Below are 22029 nucleotides of genomic sequence, written 5' to 3'. Positions count from 1 at the left end.
GATGCATGGAGTACGACAGTGGAGCAATGACTGAACCGAGCTCAATATACCGCATACGAGGAAGAGTTGAGCAAAAGGAGGTGGAATAAAAAGATCACAAATTCCGCCCCAAAAATATGGCCACTTCGTGGCAGTCGATTCTTATCTTGGAGAATTAAAAACGAGAATTACTTCTCTGTCGTAAAATGGCCCAAGTGCCAATCAGAAAAGAAACGTTGGCAGCGCTGGCTGGATGGACGAAATAATGTTCGGGGAGGTTGCCTACCATTGGTTCGCCCAAGAGAGGATGAAAAACAAGTGAATAGAGGGAAGGCCACATTGTCAAGTTGATTCCATCACATTTATTCGCACATGGCTGTTTCATATCAACTCAGAGTATAAGAACGGTCGAGGGCGTAGCTCGTTCTTTTTTACACATTATCCTTTCAGTTCCATGTGACGATAACCAGGCTGGATCGAACGAATAGCCCGTCGTTCTTTGGGAGGGTTGAGGGATCTTCCATCGTTCTCGTCATGATGATGATGATGGTGATGACGAGGATGAAGACTAGTGGGATCGACTTGTTTGTCATCACAACTGACTGATTGAATACCCTTTGGCACGCTCTGCAGTTTGTGTGTATGTGTGTGTATGTGTGTGTGTGTGTCTGCTAGCTCTCAGCTCATGTCCATGAGACTGGCATCATCATGATACTCATCCGACAGCTTATCCGATAAACCAAACCCCGCCGACCAGGGGTTTGCTATTGAGCCGGCACCGGCACACGTACAACAATGTGTGGTCCTATTGCTCCTCACCTCGGCGTTGAATGAGTTGTTGTTGTTCGGGCATTAGAACACATTTCCTCTCATTTCTTTGTCACCCTTGCTGGCATAAACAAACTTGATACAGTAGCTCCGATTCTTCCGATTCTTCCGCGGGGACTCCCGTGAATTTGCATTTCCGTGATTCGTGCTTTCCCTTGGAGGATGGAATGAGTGAGTTTGGTGTCCCTGGCTCCGGAGCTGTTGTTTGGATGGTTAATTTGCTCACCCTGCCCAGTCTATGTACTACTCATCCACATCGGGAGGCTATGGGTCCTGCTCGGTTCTGCTCGTCTTCCGCCTCAAGTGAACCTGAACGTGTCCAGTAGTTATGGCTTTATTCGGGTATGACTAATTTAGCGCGAAGTCCGGCCATTTGGGCTCAAATGCCCACCCATGGCGACACACGCTGAGGAAGAAGAATAGCATGGAAGTGAGCGCCTCAAAAACCTGAACTAAAGGTCTGTTCCGTTCAGCTTTCCCCTTTGCTCTGGGGGTGGAGATGGGTGCCGAAGCTCGCTTGGTATACGTAGAGCTCTGTCTTCTTTCCAGCCACCATTAGGCAGATGGATTCATCTTCGGAGGTGCCTAAAGCCACTGCGTTGTTGTCCAATGATCCAACCATAAATGCTACTTCATCGATGGGTTTGTGGCTCGCCGTTGGTTGGTGACTCGATAGTATTTTTTGAGTTTCATCTTTTTCTCCTCTCCGCTATGCTATTTGTGAACGTGAAGGTCCAAGCTTGACTCTCTCCTCTCTCCTCTCTCTCTCTTCTTTCTCTCTGCTGAGATTTAAGATTGATGACTTATGGTTATGGCTCCGGGTGCATGCATCATGCTTCCTCACCATCCTGGCTTTTGTGAGGGCTTCCAAAAAAACAAATAGATGATCTCGTAGCTTCAGATGGGCTTCTCTTTTTTTCCTCTGATGGGTCCTCGTAAAGGGATTTAAATGCAATACCCCGTGGTGGATTGGCCCTGATCCGCAGACGTTGGACCGTTGCTGATGGCCATCACCAGAGACATCCCTCCTTGGGCAGCATGCATGGGATAGACCCCGGAGCCGGAATTCTCTGCATAATTGGCGTTGTTCCCATTGGAGGCTACGCCACCCGGGTTGGAATTGCCATTTGACATGGTGCCGCCTCCTGCCCCGACTGCTGCGGTTTGTGAGGAGAATGGTTGCGAGGTTGAAGGGGAATTGGAGGCCGTCATCTGGCTCAAATCACTTGTTGTGGTACCATTAGCATTGGTGGCAAAATGATGGCTTTCGGCGTTGGAACTGGTTCCATAGTAGGAGCAGCAATTGAAATTGGAGTAGTTGTAATTCTGATGTTGTTGTTGTTGTTGTTGATGATGATGATGATGGTGTGCTTGGTGGTGGTGTTGTTGTTGGTGGATATGTTGTTGTTGTTGTGGTTGGTGGTGGTGGTGCTGTTGTTGTTGGTGTATTTGATTAAAATACAACTGATTGTATTGCTGTTGTGTTTGGTGGTACAAATGAGACTGATGGGTTCGGGGTTGCCATAACTCTTCGGAATTGGTGTATCCCCCCTGTGTGTAGCCATTTGAACTGTGATGAGTGTGATGTGGTTGGCTTGCCAACGGCTGATGGTTCTCGGTGAAAGCCAAATGGTTGGTCAGTTCTGAGATATTTAATGTAGGCAAAAAGTCTGTGTCCCCGATTGAAGGCAAGAGGTCATCCATTGAGTCGGTGGTGTCTTGTTCATGATTGACATTGGATGGAGGTGTGAGAGGGGGTGTTTCACCCGACTGTTGGTAAGCCCCGCCGCCATTAATGAAGCAAGACGACGAAGAAGACGCATCGAGCGTGCTACTTCCAACGCTGCATATGGAGCTGGCACCCGGGGAAGGCATATTGTATCGAATGTGAGCTGGAGAGCCTTGTCTCAAATGGTCAAACGAGGGCAGGACAGTGGTTTGGCTAGGGGTCATGTTGTTCCCCATAGAAGGAGTCGTGGATTCCACGGTGCCTGGAACTGTCACCTCCATTTTTTCACGGAAGATTGCGTCCCCGGATTGCACGGGAGGTGATGGCAGTGGCGTGGCTGAGAGCTGTTGTTGTGATTTAGAGTTCTCATCTGCCAAGTGCTGCTGGACACTGGCGGCATTGGTGGTGGTGCTGGTCGTGTTGGTGGTGGTGGAGTCAGCGGAGTGAAGACTCGACGTTCCAGTCCCATCCAATTGGGGTTGGTGCTGAAGTGAGGACAACGAGGGCTCAGTGCCATCTATTTCAAGCCTTTGGCTACGCTTGTCACTTGCAAAGGCAATGGAACAGCTCATGCCACTTGACTCGCTAGGAATGTCTTTGGTAGTTTGTGGATGCTCGGGGACTACCATCATCGCATTGGGGTCCTTCACGATGGGAGGATGGTCTTGTAGTTGGTGAATGTTGCGGTAGTGATTAGCCAAAGACGTGCCTTTGGCGGTGGTATAGCCGCATACTTGGCACTTGAAAGGCTTCACGCCCGCGTGCATTTGCTTGTGGTAATTGAGGCCAGCCCTTTGGGTGAAGGTCTTATCACAGAGATTGCACTTGTAGGGCTTATCCCCCGTGTGAACCCTTCGGTGAGCCTTCAAGGTTGAGGGCTCTCGGAAGGTCTTTCCGCAGATCTCGCAGCAAAAGGGCCGTGCCCCATCGTGGCTTCTCATGTGTGTGAGGAGGGAGGCTTTGTGCCGGAAGCTCATATGACAGACAGAGCAAACAAACGGTCGCTCGCCGGAATGTTGACGGAAGTGATTTTTCAAATGGATGGCTGTCTTGAACGCCTTATCACACTCACTACATTTGAAGTCTCTGATGTTATTGTGATGAGACTTGACATGAGCTTCCAGCCGGCTGGGTTTGCTAAAGCTCTTATTGCAATATTCACAGCGGATTTGACGTCCTATCCCATGGGTTCGGAGGTGGTAGCGGAGGGAATATCGGTCGGCATACAGTTTCTCACATACGTAGCACTTGAAGTCATCCCCTTTGTGCGAGGTCTCGTGGATCCGTGCGGCGGACCGGTTGTCAAACTTGGCCGGACACCAATCGCAAATGTATTTGCCCTCCAGATTATCTTCATCCTCTGGGATCCCCCTATCAATGTCGGGGGTGATGGAGTCCCTCGCAATATGCAGCCTCAAATGTCTCCGAAGATTCTGGCAATTAGAAAAACGCTTCAAGCACGTCAAACAGATCAGGCCTTCGGTCTCATTATTGTCTAATTGTTTCTCAGCCAAGGAGAGTCGGTCGTGCTTGGACACGTGGGATGATGATATTGACGAGGAGGAGGATCTCCGCTGGAAGAGAGTCTTCTTGTTGGTAGACATCAAGTGATGGTGGTGATGGTGATGATGGTGCGGCTGGAGAAGAGGAGAGGAAGATGACGGAGGCAGGGAAGGAGACGGAGAACACAGGGACGACGAGGACGACGCCGATGACGAAGACGAAGACGAAGACGTCGACGACGACGACGACAACGATGTGGATTTTGCCTCCAGGCCCATCATCATCATCATCCTTCGCCGCTTTCGCTCTAAACGGTTCTCGTCATTCTCATCACTATCACTGGATTCACTATCCCCCAGAAAACAATCACTTTCTGCCATGTCAGAACTGTAAGATGAGGAGGATTCGACGGAATGGCACCCACTGTCAATATCATCACTCGTGCATCGGATCCCTTTGCGGCGAATCTTTCTCCTCCGTTTCAACACGGACCGATGATGATTGTGCTGATGGAGGAGGGTAGGGGGGTGCTGTTGTTGAGAATGATGGTGATGACCGGTCACTGAGCTGGGATCGGAGTCCTCCGGGTCCGAGACCTGAGGGCTGGATTTGGACGCGGTCAGCTTCTCGGGAGAACTGAAGTGCGATCGAAAGTGGGAAAAGAATTTCTCCTTCGTGTAGCACTTAGTCCGACAAAAGAAGCACGAGTAGTCTCGGTCCAGGTACTTGGACATGTCCTCCTTTGTGTCACTCTCGGACTTCTGATCTGTCTTGTCACCACCCTTCACCTCACAATCCTGACCCAATGATATGTCGCCTTGGTTGTCTTTCTTCAGCTTCAGGGCCTCTTGGCGGAGCTGAATCAATTTGGAGAGACCCACCACGAGCTTGGAGGCGTCGTGAGATCCTTCGGTAAACTGCTCCATGTTAACTGTTTCGCCTCCACCGGAGTCTTTTTCTGAAAACAATAACACATAGAGTTTAGTACGTATACAAACATGGTTTCCAATGCTCAAGATGTCTGGTTTGGTGTGGTGGATGTGACTTCTTGGTTTTGGAGGAGGCCAAGTTAATGCATTATTCAAGCAGGAAACCGGCGGGACAACCCAGAATACTGATGACCTGACCACCCAAGACAAAAGCAGCATTGCACTTTGAGGGTCAAGGTCGTTGACAAAAACGGACCCCTTTTCCAAAAAAAAGGGCTGTTATCTTGCATATTGCACATAAGTAGACTGTATTGATGTATTGATAAAATAGCTTACCGATGGATTTCAAGAGATTGCATAAATGTTGAAACGGTTGAATATCCTCCACCGATGCCATGACGTCCATTTAATAGCCGAATCTGGCTCCAAGGCTATCAAATAATTAACTCCCTGGGAATGACAGGTTTAAATTTGTCCTCGGCTCATTTCGTCTCCAATAGCTGACCGCATGAAGGCCATGGAGCCTGAAAGAACAAGATGGGAGTATTCCAATGAGTCCGTCCGTCCGTTCGTCCGTCAGAAGCAGAACAACGTTGCTTTGGTTTGTGTTCAGGGTTCAGGGTTTGCTCAAACCCCCGTGGTGTCCCATAATGAGATGGAAAGTGGAAAAACAGGGGTTATAATCATGTCTTTGCTTAAAATGTCCTGAAAGAATGCCTCGTTGTTTTCCAGTTTTCCACAAGTCCAAGAGCACATGGTGACATACCCTGGGGTTTAATTGACGATCCTTTGGTCACGGACAGGGCAACCATGAAAACAAACCCTGCACTGCCAGCAATTCTGGACGAACTGCTCAAAATCTCATCACGTAGATAGATGTCGGTAAAAGCCATGTCATCCAAGCTTACTATTGAAAGAGGTTGCCATAATACTAGTTTACTAGTTAGTCGTTATTGCGAGGCCGTGAAGAACAATGGGATTAGATGCGATTAGAAACGAGCATGATTCTTGGAAAACTTCCAAATATTGTCTTGCAAGCGGACAGAAATGAAATTTGATTTATGACAGTGAAGAGTCTGGGATTCGAACTCAATGACGGGAACCAATTCAAGAAATTCTTGAGGAGGACAAAACTCGCTCTTGGGTTCTTGGGGCATGCTTGGATCCAGCATTGGCGGACTCCAGCTCAGGCTCGTCTTGTGGTTGGGAAGAATTGAAATCTCTGCGTGATGCCGAAATGCCAATCACTGCATGTTAAAATGGTTAGTCAGTGAACGGTTCAAGTCTCAACGGCGACCCTACCGAAACATGAGACGTGATGTGAAACCAACGAATACAAACGACACGGCCAAGCATCCCAAAGGCGGTTTCAAGAACCAAGACTTGTCTGTCAAAAAGTTTGGGATCGACATTTCACGTTTTTTTAGAGAAGACCGCTTATCAGTTCATTCTCCATTGCTAGAGCGAGCTAAGCCCCCGAGCAAGTACACTGTTACTGTCTCTCTTTATATCATAAGTATGGCTCAAATCAGGAGAACTGCACCTTTTTCGAGACGACCCTTAACTGTGCTCTATTTCGTCGCTATGATCGCTTTGGACGTTGCTGGCCTTTATAGTGTGTTGGATTGTGGTTCTCTCACACATACAATGTCAACAATAGTGGCGATCCCACCCCTCGTTCCTTTGATCCGATCGGTCAGGATGTGAGTACAAACGGGAACGAACCATTTTTCTACAAATACAGATGTCATTGGCTCATTGTGTTCCGCTTGGTTTTGGTCAAACAAATGGTGTCGGCAACCCCTGTCGTCTATTTCGTACATGCGTGTTACTCCGATGGAGTCCTCTCGGTCGTCTAGCGTTCTACCGTACATAAGCCGGCTTCTGACCGCCAACACACCCGGTACCAGTTAGTCTAGTTGGTAAGCCACTCACTCATCCATTCGCTCAACCAACGATAGGTTTGACCGAAGTAATTGATTGCCATTGTCGGGGGAGTGATGGCTATTTTCAAAGCGATTAACCGGATGTCGCCAAACTTGGAGGTCCATCACAACAATGACCGGGAACACCATCCTTATGGACACTAGTACACCACCTTAGATGGGTTTATCTACGCACTCGTTCACAAACGCTTGGGATCTCTCTATCGGTCGGAATGGGTGCAACTACGGACGAGAGGTATGGATGGCTCTTGTCGTTGTAACAAGCAAGGCATATTGCCGTCGAACAAATCGGGGAGACGTTACCGCTCAAGAGGATAATTGTTCCCCAACCAAATAGCTGTCTTGATAGCTTTGGCCCCAGGATATAATTCAAATGGGTTTCTGTTCCTTCACGCTCGTATAAAAGGCCAAGAAGTGGGTTCAATTGGCTGACAAAAATCTCTAGCTGGCTTGGAGAGTGACCAATATTGGAGGCACAGGGTTTAATTATTGTGAAGATTACTGCTTAGCACGGGTCCATGATGAAGGGCCAGATACTGTAGTAGGTAGCTCAAGAGTCCAGACAACGGACGACCTGCCTGGAGGTCAGGAGCAATGATTAGACAAATTGAAGCCGAACACGCGAACAATCCGCTTGACTAATGCAGATTCGAAGGGCACGGAGATCTCAGGATGTGTCGCTGGTGAGAAGAGTAGGCATCTCTCTCTCTCGCTCTTTGCCACGATCACAATACACAACACACTCGAAATTATCTTTATGTTTTTCGGGAGATCTCCAATGCCTTCCACCCCATTTGATTCCCAACCCAATGAGGGAGTCTTTGGGTGAGCTAAAGAGTGACTGAGTGAGTTTACATTCCATTTCAAACTGGCAGGGAGTGTGCGTCCCAACAATGCCTATTGATGAATGGAAATAAAATGCTAATTTAATTCAGTGTTATCAATGTGATATCATTTCAAAGCGATAGCTGTTGGCCACAACAGCAGCCACCGCCAGCCAAAGAGCCAAAAAGCCAAAACGCCAAAGCCAAACGAAGAGATTGATCTCTGTTTGGACAAATGGTTCTTCCCGGAATGACTTTTCGTGGGTCTGAACGGATCAAACAGATCTCATTGGTTTAATGAGATCTGAAATGGAGTGCCTGGCAAGGTTGATGTCAGCTTTATAGCGATAGGTGGTGTTGATTGCGCATCATATATAATTCAACCCCACCAAGACCCTCTGTCTGTTAAGCAATGCTAACGATTGTTGATTCGGAAAGAAATGGAGACTACCTTATTGTTTATCGGTAAGGCCTGGTTAGTTGATTCTGAATTGGTATTATTCCAATAGTATCGGAAGGCTTTTCCTCTTTTGCTCAAGAATTGTTTTGAGGTGGAGAAGTGAGAGACTCCTTGTGTACGCTTTTGCCGCCATTTAGCCATTTAATGTGATGCATAGCATTAAAAATACAAATTACGGTTGCAGCCAACCAGATAAATATTCCATTGAAGGCCAACTGGAGAACTCGAGGGCTAAGAAAAGCAAGCCAGGGTCACTCCTTCCCAGCCCAGCACTTCGTTTCAGCAAGAGAGATAGGTCGACGGTAGAACGATATAGTCTAGTAGGTAGGGAGAATCGGGCGAGCAAAAGAGCTGATCAATATGCATTGCACTTACTTAATATTCTGGTTTAATTCTTCAGCACTTTTTCAGTAAGAGCAAGTCTGCTAAGTCGTCTTTCTTTGTTGCATGCACTTAAGGTTTATTAGCATAAAAGTTCACTTTTGGAAAGTCGAGAGCAACTTTCAGCACGGTCGTAATGGGCTTTCTAGACTTGGCCAACGGGCTCCAAGACCTAGAACGAATTACACGAAGGAAGTCACACTTTCAGTTCAGGCCTGACAAGTCTGAGACAGGGGGACACCGTGGAGTACATTTGCACTGTGGAATTAACAACATACGCCACATCTGGATGCAATCTCAGTATTTGTGTGTGTGAGTCCTTCAGCTTGTTCGCTAAGGATCAGAAATCTTATTTGTTCAATTGTTTTGTTAATCTGGTCACGACTGAATGAAAACTACTGCCTAGCCGGGGTCGACAGGGCCACACCAACAGGAAGAACCGACCGCGGCGTGGATCGCCTCCTCCCTCTTTTTCGTTCGCCTTGTCGCCACTTCCCACGAGGCTGGGGGCACGAACTTTTGAGCTGAACCGTGTTTGGCGTTACCAAGAGCCTTTGAAGATAAATGCGAGAGCTGGAGTTTGAACGCACATCGCGGCAGAACGCGGAGCGGCGAATTCCTCGAAATGCGACGGAGATCTATCTGGCCAAGTTCATTACGGAACGGAGGAAAGAGAAATCTTACTCACTTCATCTCTATGATGCTATTCTTCTCTCCAACATGGCAAATTCGTTGCGTTATGAGATATGAAGCCCTCGGGGCTTTTTCACGCTAGGCTTTGAGGTTGGGAGGTTTATCATTTGCTTCTTTTTAGGTTTGCAATTATCACCTATTTCAGGGGCCCTTCAATTATTGTTGCCTTTGCTCTCAGCAAGCCAATTACTACGTCTTCTTGAAGGTGTCTCAGTTTATATTTTTTTGCCAACAAAAAAGCTCCGACGATTGATGCCGTCACATACCCCTAATTGCCAGTCATATCGCCGCCCTCGTTTCGTACCTAGAAATACTTTGTATTAACCATGCCCTCGACATAAAGCCCCACTCATACTTTGTTTCGCTATTCTCGTCACTTGTACTTGGGCTATGTTGAATGCAGCTGCCAATTTTCAAAGGCATGAGTCATTTTCTCTCCAGCCTCTTTTCGTCACCATTAGCATAATCGCTCCTATATTCACGGCCATACTTCCATCTTCTTCTATCTTCTTCAAAACCACTTGGGAACTTGGGTAGTACCGAATGCAGCAGTCAAATCTTCATGGTGCTCTTGTTCTCTGGATGTTTGGAGCTCTTTGGCCATGATTCCAGAAAGAGGAGAGGAGAACGGGTTGTCTTAGCGGCAAAATCATCACTATTATCGTCAGCTTACCATCCTAACAACCAATCCGACCAAGCAGCCAGTCAACGTGAGGTGGTTCAAAGTTAGGCTCTCTGAACTGCACGAACGAGGTTCGACTCATCATGTTCGCTATCATCCAATTGAAGGCTTTTGTTTCAGGTCAAACACCTCATTTTAGCCAATTTATGACACGACGTGGAATAAAATTACAATGAAATCCCTGAGTCTCCACTCAAGATGAAGTAGAAACGTCTAATGCAATGAGACGTGCCCTGTCTGCTTGCAACTACCACCAACCAACCCACCAACCTTGGTTCTTCGCATTTTATTTTAGATCCAAATTTATTGCAATGATGTGCTTTAGGGATTATTCTCACATGAGCATTTGAGACCCTGTGGGCACCCCAAGCCATTCCTGAACAGTTCGATAACACCATCCGTCATGGTTTGAGGAACCCTGAATGAAACTCACTGGTCCGGCGTGAGTTTTGCCCGGGGGAAAATGCGTCTTTTTTAATTGAAAGGCAACCAACTCTCGTGAAAGGCTCGTAAGTTGGCCAAGATAGCACCTTTCTGTCGATTATGATCATCGTTAAAAAGTGTTGAAACCTCCATGACTTGGTCAAAGTCATAATTATACGCTCTTTCCACGGGGTTGGTAGACTCCTAAAATCAGAGAGACCATACAGCTTCTCAAATATTCCTCGGGGATCCAATGTCTTCTCTTTATCTTGAGACCTTTCCGTTGAGTTTACGAGGCTTGTTTGCCAAGCATTTTAATGAGGTGAAAATTGGAGGGCGCTCTCTCGCTCTCGTTACCATGTATCTCTCTGTGGGATTCGTTCACACATCCACAAATTCATACCTTTTGGGTATTACGCTCGGCCAATCGTGTCTCGAGGAAATTGGCCAAATTAAGAGTAAGATCTAAACAGTGAAGTTATGGGATCGTATACAATGCGAAGTGGATGATGGAAGTGGACATTTATATCTTATTAGTGGGGAAATTGCGTTTTGGTTTATGACCTGGAACGTCGAAACACCTAACCGATCTGGATGGAAGACAGCGGTTGGCAATCACTTGCAATTCATGTTCCCTAGCCCTGCTTCTGGATTTCTTTCATCTTCCTTTCCCTATACTCTGTCCGGAAAAAAAGAAGCGATCCATCCAGTGAGAAGTGGGATTGCAGTAGTTTTCCTTTCAAACCAATGGCACTGAATGCTTTTGACAAGTCTTCTTGACTTTGTATCAGAAGCTCCTTGGCCGTCTTTCTTTTCCTTCGCCTTTTTGCTTCTCTTCCTCCCTCTTGAAAGTCCGAGAGAATAAAGCAAAACTTGGGATTCTGTTTCTCTCTGTTGCTTTATTCCCCAGTGGCCCCAATCAGATCCTGTGCTGAATTAATGAGCTTGCCATTGGAAAAACGCCTCCTCCTCCTCCTTCTCCTCCTCCTTCTTCTCCTTCTTGGACTTCTACTATATACTACTTCGTCTTTTCCTTTTTCTTGAGCTGATGCTGTGAAGACGAATAAGAGCAGAACATCATGCACTCGTTTCTTCTAACACAACGAGATGACAAGATGAGTCTGCAGTCATGCTTCGGCCCCCAAAATAGTATATTCCGAGATGCCTGATGCTTGCAGTTGTTGCTGAAACAAAATCAATACCCTTCAGTCGAAGTTGAGAGATGCCACCCAAACTTGTGGAATTCTTGATAGGAAGCCTCATTTGATCTCCATTCTGTGGATCCAACTGACACCTGATGACCATCATGAATAGAACTCATGCCCCACTTGTCAAGGAGAATATGGCTGCACAATATTACGGCACAATCGCATTCTGCCATCTCAATCTCATTTTCCGCGAAAGTCCTCTTCACCAACAGGGAGGAGACCGCTGGATTGGACCGAGGGGAAAGTCATACTTCTGGTCCAATTGTAGCCTCTGCCACTTTTGCTTTTGATCTATTTCGGACCTCTTATTTGCAAGTCAAATTGTTAAGTGTGACCTTTCGGACAATAAGAGGGATACTACTGCTTCAATTGGGAAGCCGTTTGATGCAAGAGAAAGGGGTCAAAGTGGCAACCCTGATCATGTGGATCAAGTGAACAAAGCCGGTTGTTCTCTATCTTGATGGGGTTCAGTCACCGGTTTAACGGCACGGCGAGTTCCAGTTCTTATGAAGACAAAATCAACTGGATCCATAGACAAGTCCGCACACTTCTTTGGAGATGGCTAAAATGGACTGGACTGGGCTCACGATGTGCTCCAGAATTGACGAGAACCCAAATTTCTGATGGGTATGAATGAAATACAAATATCTCACGGATCTCACCTCGAATTTCAAGAGCACAGGATCTCGAGTTTCCAAATCCAGGTGCAAGTAAACCCTCTCAATATTCAACTTTTTGCCGCCCCTCTTCCTTGATCGCCCAAATCAAGCTCATGGAGTTCATTCGCCAAGGAAGAAGAAACTTGACACATTAAAGCTCCTCACAACGGAGATGAGTCCTGTACCAAAGCCTGTAGTTCGCCAGGTACTCCTAAACTCCATACTGTATGTACGGTGCAGTATACCTCCTATATGTGGTAGGAAGTGAGGATGTCTTGATTTTAGCCGTAGCTCCCCCAGTTATGCGGAGTTCGGATTTCAAGCCGGAAAAAAATTTCACCTGGATGATTGGGCCGAAGGCAGTGTTGCGTTGCTCGACTGGCTTCGCACCTGATTGTGTTTGAACAAAAGGCTCCTAAACATAGCTTAGAAAAGGATTAACTATCTGAGAAAGAAATGCTGTTATTCTTGCCACTTTGGCAATCTTGCTCGCAACCACCCTAAGCCTAGTCATTCAGATTGAGTTCCATCCGGCTGTCCCATTCCCTCCTCGTTCGGAAACGGTGTTAAAATCCCTGGGCGTAAATCCTCGTTCTTCGGCAGCCACAGTGGGTTGGTTCTCAATCCGTTGGTTGGTTGGTTGGTTGGTTGGTTCGGCAGTTCCGCCATACCAAGGAGGCTGAACACCATCATGATGGTCCTATAAGCCGGGATGCTTGCTTGTGCTATCTACCATTTTCGACGGGTATGGTGGCTCGACTGGTTGGTTTTAAAGCCCCAGTGGCATTGGATGGAACCGGCTTCTGATCCTCCAGTCACTCTCGGTGATCATCTTCCTGGTTGGAAGCAAGTCCTAATGCCATTAACAGATTAGGTGCCACAAAATAGTGGAAACTGGTAACGGCGGAGGGAGTGTTCGTTCCAATCCTCAGCTCGAGGTCCATCCAGACAGTCGACATATTTCCACATAGGATAGTGGGAGAAAGACGCACTCACTCTCACCCACCAACACACAAACACAGCCTTATGGTCCATACATGGAACTGATGGCGAACCGAGAAGTGTGGTAATCCCTTGACTCAGCCCCCGGTCCTTCCAATGATGTTGGTGGAGCTAATGGAACACAAGGCTTCTTTGCTTCTTTGCTTCTTTACTTAGCCTCCCAAAACACGGCTATCCATATCCCAAAGAGCTTGAGGAGTGCCTCCAGCGAATGATCCAGTGGACCCCAGCCTACCCAAAATGCAATGAGAAGTATTTCTGGATTCAACCCCAAGTTGATGAACGAAACCAGCGGCATGTTATTCTTTCCGGAAGTCTGGGTTTGAGAATTTCTTGCGGAAGAATGTGCCAAAATATGATTTGGATAACAACGCCACGTATGGCTTCATCGACGCACCTTTAACGCTGATGACAAAGCACGATCTTTTAATGGCTTCCTTATTCATTACCCTGGGTGGTTGAGCGAAAACTGCCTTTCAAAAGATATTTAAGAGGCCATGTGACAATAAATCTACGTACGTAGTAACATGAGTTAGACGTAAATGTTGAGTGCAACTGTTGAGGCAGAGGGATCTCTCCTTCTCTCTTCATATCATTAGCATAATAGGGAGACACAAAGCTCTTTAAAACATCGAGTTGGTACATATGACAAAGTTCAGTTTCATTTACATAAAGCTCCTCCCTCTCTAAACCGTGTCTCGGATGAAATTCCTGCTAACTCGTTGTCATTTATATTGATGGTCTTGTTACCAATGCGGCTTCAGCTGCTGTTGTTACTGTTACTGCTTCACGACTTTTATTTCTTTCCGCTCGGATTCGTCACCAAAGCGAGACGAGTCCTCAAAAAGGCTGTTTAGGAGGTCATGGGAGTGCCAAAGGCCACTGGAGGAAAAAAAGTAACCAACTTTTGGCTTGCCTTGAGAATTCACCACTTGGCTTTTGTTTGAAAAGACGAGTATGCCCTCAAGTAGGGAAGAAAACACAATTTAGTCCTCTGGTCACATTGTGAGCCAAGTCGCCAAGGTAATTGTAATTGCTCGAGACACGTTCCCTTCTGGGGATCAAGAGCTTTTTTCAGTTCAATAGGTTATGTGAATGTTGCCACTCGCTGAGTTGAACATTGGGATGACGGTGATATTTAGCGATACTGACTTCAACCTCCACGGGGAGTCCACAAAAACAGTAGGAGCGTCAGGGAGACTGACTTGGCTGTACTACATATAAACTCCACCAAGCTGGAGCACCCATCATTGGGTTCGTTGCCAGTCCGCTCTTCTTAGACTCCATATGAACAGAGAAGGTTGCAGAGTTCGAGGAACAGAAGGAGGTGTTGTTGAGAGATGATCTCTGGAGATTTTTGGATGATGGCAGTATGCCACCACTGCGACTAGTCTTTGGAGGCGTCGAGGCGACTAATTTAGGGGCGGGGGATCTCCACCCCGAGGGGGATGGATCTCCGTTCAGGAGCATCCAGGCATGAGGAATGAGGATTGTGGTTGAGTCTCAATGTTAATCATTGAGATAGCCAGTCAATGAGATCCTTGATGATATTCATTCCTTCTTCTGAGTGCTTTTCTGACCATAACCTCTCACATCCACGTAAGACATTTAGCTTCTAATAGGACCATACCAAAACCTACTTCTGATTGGCCTTGATCCACGAGGTGGAACGAATCATTTTCTGGTACTCCTTGGGAGTATCCAAAACGATGATTATCACACAATAATGGAAACAGAGTTCTCGGTGGCCAGAAACCTTCGCTTTGAGCATCGTCGTCATCCACTTCAATCGAGGATTGGGGGAAATAGGTTCATCAGTAATTGATGTGATCCGCCGGTTAAGCTAGTGGCGCCCCTTTTATCTTCGATTGGCCTGAGCCATTGGTTTTTGGCGGCTTCCACCATCCTCTGAATGGATGGACCCTTTTTCATTCGGAGGCTCATCCACAACCACTGAAACCAACGAGCAAGTCTAGAAACAAGCGTGGCAACTACAAACATTTGGAGAAAAACCACATCCATAAAGAACATAATGTCAATTTGTGGGATTGCTTGTTGCACTTGGGATAAAAGATGGGATCTCTTACAATATTGGGGTGTACATGAGCAAACCATGAGCTAACCACCAATCGTCCATAGGAGAGAAAGAGAGAGAGAGAGAGAGAGAGAGAGAGAGAGAGAAAGGGCGCTTAGATAAGTGGGGTGTTTGAGGAAACAGTTAACTCAATGGACCATGTAGTACATGTGGACATTAAAAGTTGCCCTCCAAAAGGCTCCTACCAAGCCTACAAAGGAGCCAGTTTTCAATCGTCGTTAGCGTAAGTCTCCAGTTTGTGGAGTATGAAATCATTCTAGCATAAACACTTACACAAACGTGTACCCCAAGCAGACTTTCTCCAATGCTCTTTTCTCAAGGACTAAGAAAGCAAAGCGATCCTAACCTACATGGTGATCCCTCCGCTGCCTGTCCGTGAACCAAAAAGAAAGTAGCAGCATCTCCCCAAGCTACTTTGCCTATCTGCCTCCCCCCAGAATCCCCAAATATCTGAGCTCTCTTTTCCAACCAATGCATCGCAACCATGTCTCTCTCGTTTCTCAATTCATTCCTTATGGTTTGTTGTATCCATCCACGTGAAAGAGAGAACGAGAGGAAAGAGCGGGCGCCGTTTCCATCTGCTCTCTGATTGGAGGAGATTTTGCCTCCTTGGCAGCTGATTCCGCCGCTCTTGAGCTCTTTCTTGGGCCGAGAGAATCGCTGGCAACGAGCTTGCCTGCCGAATGGATGGTGCCAAGTGCCGAGAAGTTCGATGATGAGATCTTTCGGCCTGACAACCAGACAAACGAAGGCAGCTAGAGTAAGAAATCTCGGTCCGGAGGCTGAGACGAAAGATCTTGCACATTGGAAGGCAACGGGAGAGTAGTATTTGTGGATGATATCAGCACTCCGGTTACTTGTAAATATTGCTTGGAGTATGCCATCAGGCGGATGAGTGGATAGCGTCTTGATTGTGTTGATGATGGTTGAACGATGGTGGGTTGGTGATGAAATCCTCCAGCCATAACAGGAGAAGAGAAATGATGAAGCTTCAGACCGTATTTGGACGTGATGGAATAGCCAAACAAACCTCTATCATGAAAGATGAGATAGCCATCTGGATGCATTGAAACATCAAAGATCTCATTGGCCGGCCCATGGACTGAATTTGCTACATGACAAAATGACAAGCACAAGGGAACAATCGTTGTCTAGTTGGCATGGCGGTTTCCCGGGGATTTCCACACCGTCTAGGCCCGGTCTACTTCCTATAATTTATGACGACGAGTTCCTTCGCGAAGCCTGCCTGCCTGCCTGTCTGTCTGTCTAGTACTACTACGCAAACTACTACTCGTTCCTCGAGGTGGCTGAGTCGTGGTGCATCCTCATGGTTTATGCATGAATTTCTCCATTCAAAGTGATCCCGTTCCTGATATGAGGTCAGTGACATCATATTTGCGTCGAAAAAGCGTCATTGTATGAATAAAATGAAGAACTTAAGAAGCGATCAGCCGGGCCCCACTTGGCTTGTCGCCGCGACGAAGACTCATTTCCCGCTCGGGTGCTGTATGCATACCAAAGTAGTTTCGAACTCAGCCCGAGTCACTCACTCTCACTCACTCACTCACTCACTCACTCAGAAGGAGATGTTGTAGAAGTGGTGGCGGTGGTGGTCTTACCAATCGCCAACTTCGCCGGGCCGAGTCCGGGAAAAGTGCAATATTATCATAATGAAAAGCAGCACATCAGTCTTTAAAAACCCGGAGAGGCTGGGGCTGTTCTCAACTTGCAACTACCTAGATTCGGGGACCTTGACCTATAGATGCGGATATTTTGTAAAAGTGGGGGATTCCACAATCCTCCCCCACTTGGCGTCGTTGCTCGTTGTTTCTGGGTCGGATCTAGGAAGCGGGGAAACTTATAGGGAATTCAAGAGGCATAACAGCTTTCAAAAGTGCAGCCGGACTCTCTAATGGTAATACAATTCAGCACATAAGAGTCATTTCCCATTTCCACTTTGGACGGAATGGAATGGCTGCAAGAGGAAATGCGTACAACGGAACGGAAGAAGAGCAAGAACTCTTTTCTTTTGAGTGAGTTCCTCAAAAAGATAGGGAATGACATAAAACTCCCTTGAACTTCTTGGTCCCCAGGAGTCTCTGTACACGCAGGGGGTCACATATTTGTTGACAAAACAGCCCTTTTGTGAACGTGATTTGTGCCCCAGATCCCGCTGAGATGACATTACCTCGCACTCCCAATTTCATTCTTCAAGCTTGGTTTATGTGGTGCCAGCATGACTTGTTGGATCCCACTCCGAGGAATGTTCCTCCTCCTCCTCCTCCTCCCGGATCAGATGAGATGGCCGACTTCTTCTTGGCCGTGTTTGACTTCTTAACTGTGATTGGTTGGGTGTCAGAGCGTGGCATCCTGCTGTGATCAGAAATTAGAGTATCACCTCACCTCCTTCCAAAACCCAACCACCTTCCACCAACCAAGCTGCCCAACAAGTATGAAAACAACAACAAGAACAACAACACCGAGCTCCTGGTTCGCTTGGAACCATGCCTATCTCCGTACCCACTTCTTGCATGTACGTGTTGTAGCGTAGGCCGCATTCCAATTGGAAACATATTGAAGATCGTCGGCTCACGAGCGGGATCGTTGTCCTCTGATGATTTGTGATCAAACTTGAAATTAAATTACCTTTGATTAATGGCGTGTTCATCTCGAGCTATTTCTATTGTCTGAAACAGGTCATTAATCTGCGGTCATGCGCAAACCGTCGCGATGAAATTCCCTTTTTTTGGGTGGGAAGAGGAATCATGGATCGAGAGCTCTTCGTACAATACGTAAGGAGAGCCCAGACCCCGGCCCAGATTTGGAGATCTGGTTAACAAGGCGTGGCTGTGGGTCTGGCAGAGCGGGCAGGTGAAGCACAGACGGGGATTTGTATTGAGTACATCTGCCAATGTTTTAACAAGTAATTACTTTAGTTCCACCGGCTTAGGCACGCTCGAGTGAAAACTAATCACGGTTGGTTCTCATTCGTGTTCTCGTCCTCTTCAGCGTGCATTGTCCATGTCGGGTTTCAAACTTAAGAACCTCATTTCGAAAGAGTGATTGGCCCACACTCAACCTAGCGTGAACAGACGAGGCTGATGATAATGGTGGTGGTGGTGATGGTGGTGGCGAAATCTGCTTGATTGACTCCCAACGAGAACTACTCGGTGGTGTGTCTCTCTCATAAACTCCAAAGCCAAGGAGATCGGGAGTGTGTGCACCCATTGAAAATAAGTTCAAGTACGCTTACATACTCGAGCAAGTCCTGGTGGTCGGTTTGTTCATGTTTACGAATATCATCGACTGTAAGACATCCGAGGGGTGTTACCACTAGTTAAGAAAAAAAATGAGGACCTGCGTTTTGTGATTAGCTGATTATGCTACGCCACGCTTCTCGTGCTCTTTGTTCCCGTTTTTCTTCGCGATGGACAACAATGTTGTACCACATGGAATAATTGAGTCAATTTCTCGTGCGAGGGCTTTGATTGCCTCGTTCAATCTTGACTTGCCTCACAGGCCATTTTCCTTCACAGTAAAGCAGTAAAAGCTGGACTTGGGGTATGAAAGGCATGAAGAAAACTAATTTACTTCCTCAAACCGAGTCCACGAGTTTGAGGGTAGAGAGGAATGGAGCGAAAAAAACGAAGTTGCCATTTAGGGCGGAATGAATTCAATCCCAACGAATTTGGCAGGGATTCTTGTCCATTTTCTCATGGATTTGCATTGCCCCATGTGAAGTACCAATCATCATCATCACCATTCCAATGAGGCTGATCGTCGGTGGAACAGATCACTGTTCGACCAACCCGGTAAGGAGTGGCTTTCGTGGGTTGGTTCTGAACAACTTGAGTCTTGTACCGTATGCACGTATGTACAGTAGTGCTGTTCGATTCGAAGAGGACTGGAAGACTGGAGGACTTGAGATGTGAAGGAGAGGCTCCTTCCTGAATTCCTTGATCTCCATGTGGTTGGTGGTAACCTGCTGATCTCGCTCCAAGAGCCCATCCTACTTCCCGGGGTTCTCTCTTATTCCCACTGTGACCCATCGCCTGATTCATCATTTTCACCATAACCACCACCACCACCAATACCTCCAACCCCAACCAGAGTACAGTACACTTTGGCCTCCATACAGTAAAGCAGAGACAAGAGATCAACACTCACTCATATAGTCAGTCATACTCGTCCTCAGAAAGACTTGGTTCCCGCCTACGGTGGTGAAAACGGTGTATGCGATACACTGAACAGCTCTTTCGTTCTCTCTCTCTCTCTCTGTTTCAATCATGTCTCGTCTCATCAATCGTTCGAAGAGCATAAAAGTGTGTTCAATCCATTATGGGATTGGCGCGATGAAGAGAGAGAGAGAGAAAGAGAGACACCTTGGGATCTGCAATCTGATGCGCCTCTTCGTCATCCTGGATGGAGAATGGGTGAATCCGAAACAACATCTCTGGTCTTGATGGGTTTGGCAACCACGGATATTAATGAGTTGAATGATGGGAACAAAAAGACGCTGCTACACTCATTTTTGGCTACATTCATTCAAGTCAAACAAGGCAAAATGGTCGAGGATGTTTTGCATTCATCTCTCAGTCAAAAGTAATGTTGTGGCTCTCTGTGGGTCGCCTTGTTCTTCGTCTTGTTACTACAAACAACACTCATTCGCTTTGCCATGGAAAGACGATCGTCTCAGCCAATCCCAGTGGAAGCATACATGACGGCATCACCAGGAGTAAGAATGAAGTGGTCGATCTCAAGTGAAACCCTGATAGTGGATATGTGAATGCATTCCATTTCATATTCCCAAGACGAGAAAGACAACACGACAGCAAAGTTCTACATGTACTCCCTTCAACCATTTCGGAGCCCAAAGCAGCCAGCTAAGAGTATCTTCTGCTGGCGCCTCACCCACGTACTTACTTGGTCTTCCTTTATCTCCGTTCCAGCTCTCTCTCATTCCCTATCTTCATTCCATCCTCTGACACGTGGAGGGAGCACGTTGAAGAGCCCCTAGCTTTCCATTTTCCATGCTTTCAGTTCCAGCTTGGCTGCCTCGCTGGTTGTACTGGAATGGAGTGAACTGAATGCGCTACGTGAGATAGTTCCCCCTTCTTCCTTGGAACTAGCTAGCTTCTTTGCATGCATATTACGAAGGAGGAAAGACAGAGGGAACCGAGACTGAGATATTGCCTTGGGAACCCAAGCATTCTCATACGATATAGGATGTACATGTAGTGTGCAGTATGGAAGGATGGCTCCAATTTTCTTTCATGAGGAACCCAAAGAAGGCAGTCTTCAGCTAGCATCATTTCGTTTTATACGATGGTTGTTACCCATGTTTGCCAACGAGTTTCTCAATGATTCCTTAAGAATCGTAATGACGTCGACAGCGCCCAAGTAAATGTGCAGGAAATGCGGTATCTTAAAGAGGGAACTTGAGGAAGCGACAAGGAACATCCCCTCTAGTCAGCTGTCTTGGCACACATCTCCGGACCCCAAGTCATTGGTATGCAGAAAACAGCTTCAACCGTTGACTGGGATGGCCAGGGCCATAGCTTTATAGTCGTATTCGTAGGTGGGTGGGTACCCCTCCCTACTACCCCTGAACGTAGTGTATGTAGCTGCTGTTGCAGTCGCTCTCTTTTCCCCATCCCATTCACGTCAGTCAGTCTAGGATATGGGTTCTTCTCGTTCTCTCCTTCGTCTCCACCCAAAAAAACTTCGTCGTCGTCGTCATCGTCGTCGTCATCGTCGTCGTGGTCGTGGTCACCGTCGGGTTCAATTGGGAACAGGGCACAGCTTCCAGGGATCTTGGAGAAGAAAACTTGGGCATAAGATGTGGTTGCAAACAGAACATGCCTGGCCAATATCCACAGACTGACGTTCATAAATAACCCTAACACGCAAAGAGGCTTCTTCGTTTTGTGCTCTTTCGAACACGTCTTTGAGATATCTGGAATACATGGATGGAAGAAGGGTTGTTGGTGCTTGACTTTAGAACTTCAAAATGCGAACTCATTACCAAAAGTGATTGGACGTTGGCAGATCATTTCTGAGCCATTGAATTTCACGTCGTCATCCCCTTTGTCTGTGCAATTTCGGAGGAGCCATTTTTTGAAAGCTAGCTCTAATGATAATGGCACGTTTGTCAGCTTCGACGTTCCCGTGATTCAACTTGACGTCAATGCCTCCAATTTCAATCTCGCCCAAGGGCATTTTCTTTCTCTATATCACACGCTTGGAACGCAAGGGAACACTGAAGAGTTCTTTGGGAACGGGGCAAAAAAGACATTAAGATAGATGCATTAGTGTCCAGGTGACTCAAAACATAATTTGAGGTGACCTAAAGCGGACAAAATTTGAATCTTAATTTAATAAGAAAGGTCGTCAGTTCAAACCAAGGTGGAAGGGCAGTGATTCCAAAGAGTGAATGAGTGACGACCGAGTGTGGGTCCTCAAAAATCATACTATAGGGAGGACTTGAGCAGGGGGAAGTAAGGTTGCCGGAGGCTTATTGCTTTCACACCAAATTGCCCTGATGTGTCGTCTTGTCCACACGCCGATTGATTCGCTGTGACATCCTCATCTCAGGCAGAAGTAATACCCATTGGAAGCTTTTATCAGCGTTATTTCGAAATGGGAATTTCTGAACTCCAAGAAGATCGCCCGACCATTGAAGAGTGAG

The 22029-nt window shown here is 46.9% G+C and overlaps 1 protein-coding gene across 1 annotated transcript; it reads right to left on the bottom strand.

Annotated features, from left to right (window-relative positions):
* Positions 1-312: 312 nt before the first annotated feature.
* Positions 313-8970, bottom strand: LOC131888413 (zinc finger and BTB domain-containing protein 41-like). Its single transcript, XM_059237262.1, has 3 exons — positions 8574-8970; positions 5305-5492; positions 313-4997 (listed from the first exon to the last, which is right to left on the bottom strand). Exons 2-3 carry the CDS (start codon positions 5372-5374, stop codon positions 1753-1755), a joined length of 3315 nt encoding a protein of 1104 aa, XP_059093245.1. The 5' UTR covers positions 5375-5492; positions 8574-8970; the 3' UTR covers positions 313-1752.
* Between the last annotated feature and the right edge of the window lie 13059 nt (positions 8971-22029).

Source organism: Tigriopus californicus, chromosome 10 (genome assembly GCF_007210705.1).
Source record: "Tigriopus californicus strain San Diego chromosome 10, Tcal_SD_v2.1, whole genome shotgun sequence".
Lineage (NCBI taxonomy): Eukaryota > Metazoa > Arthropoda > Copepoda > Harpacticoida > Harpacticidae > Tigriopus > Tigriopus californicus.
Note: the sequence above shows the minus strand (reverse complement) of the source record. Positions and strands in the feature narration are given on the sequence as shown.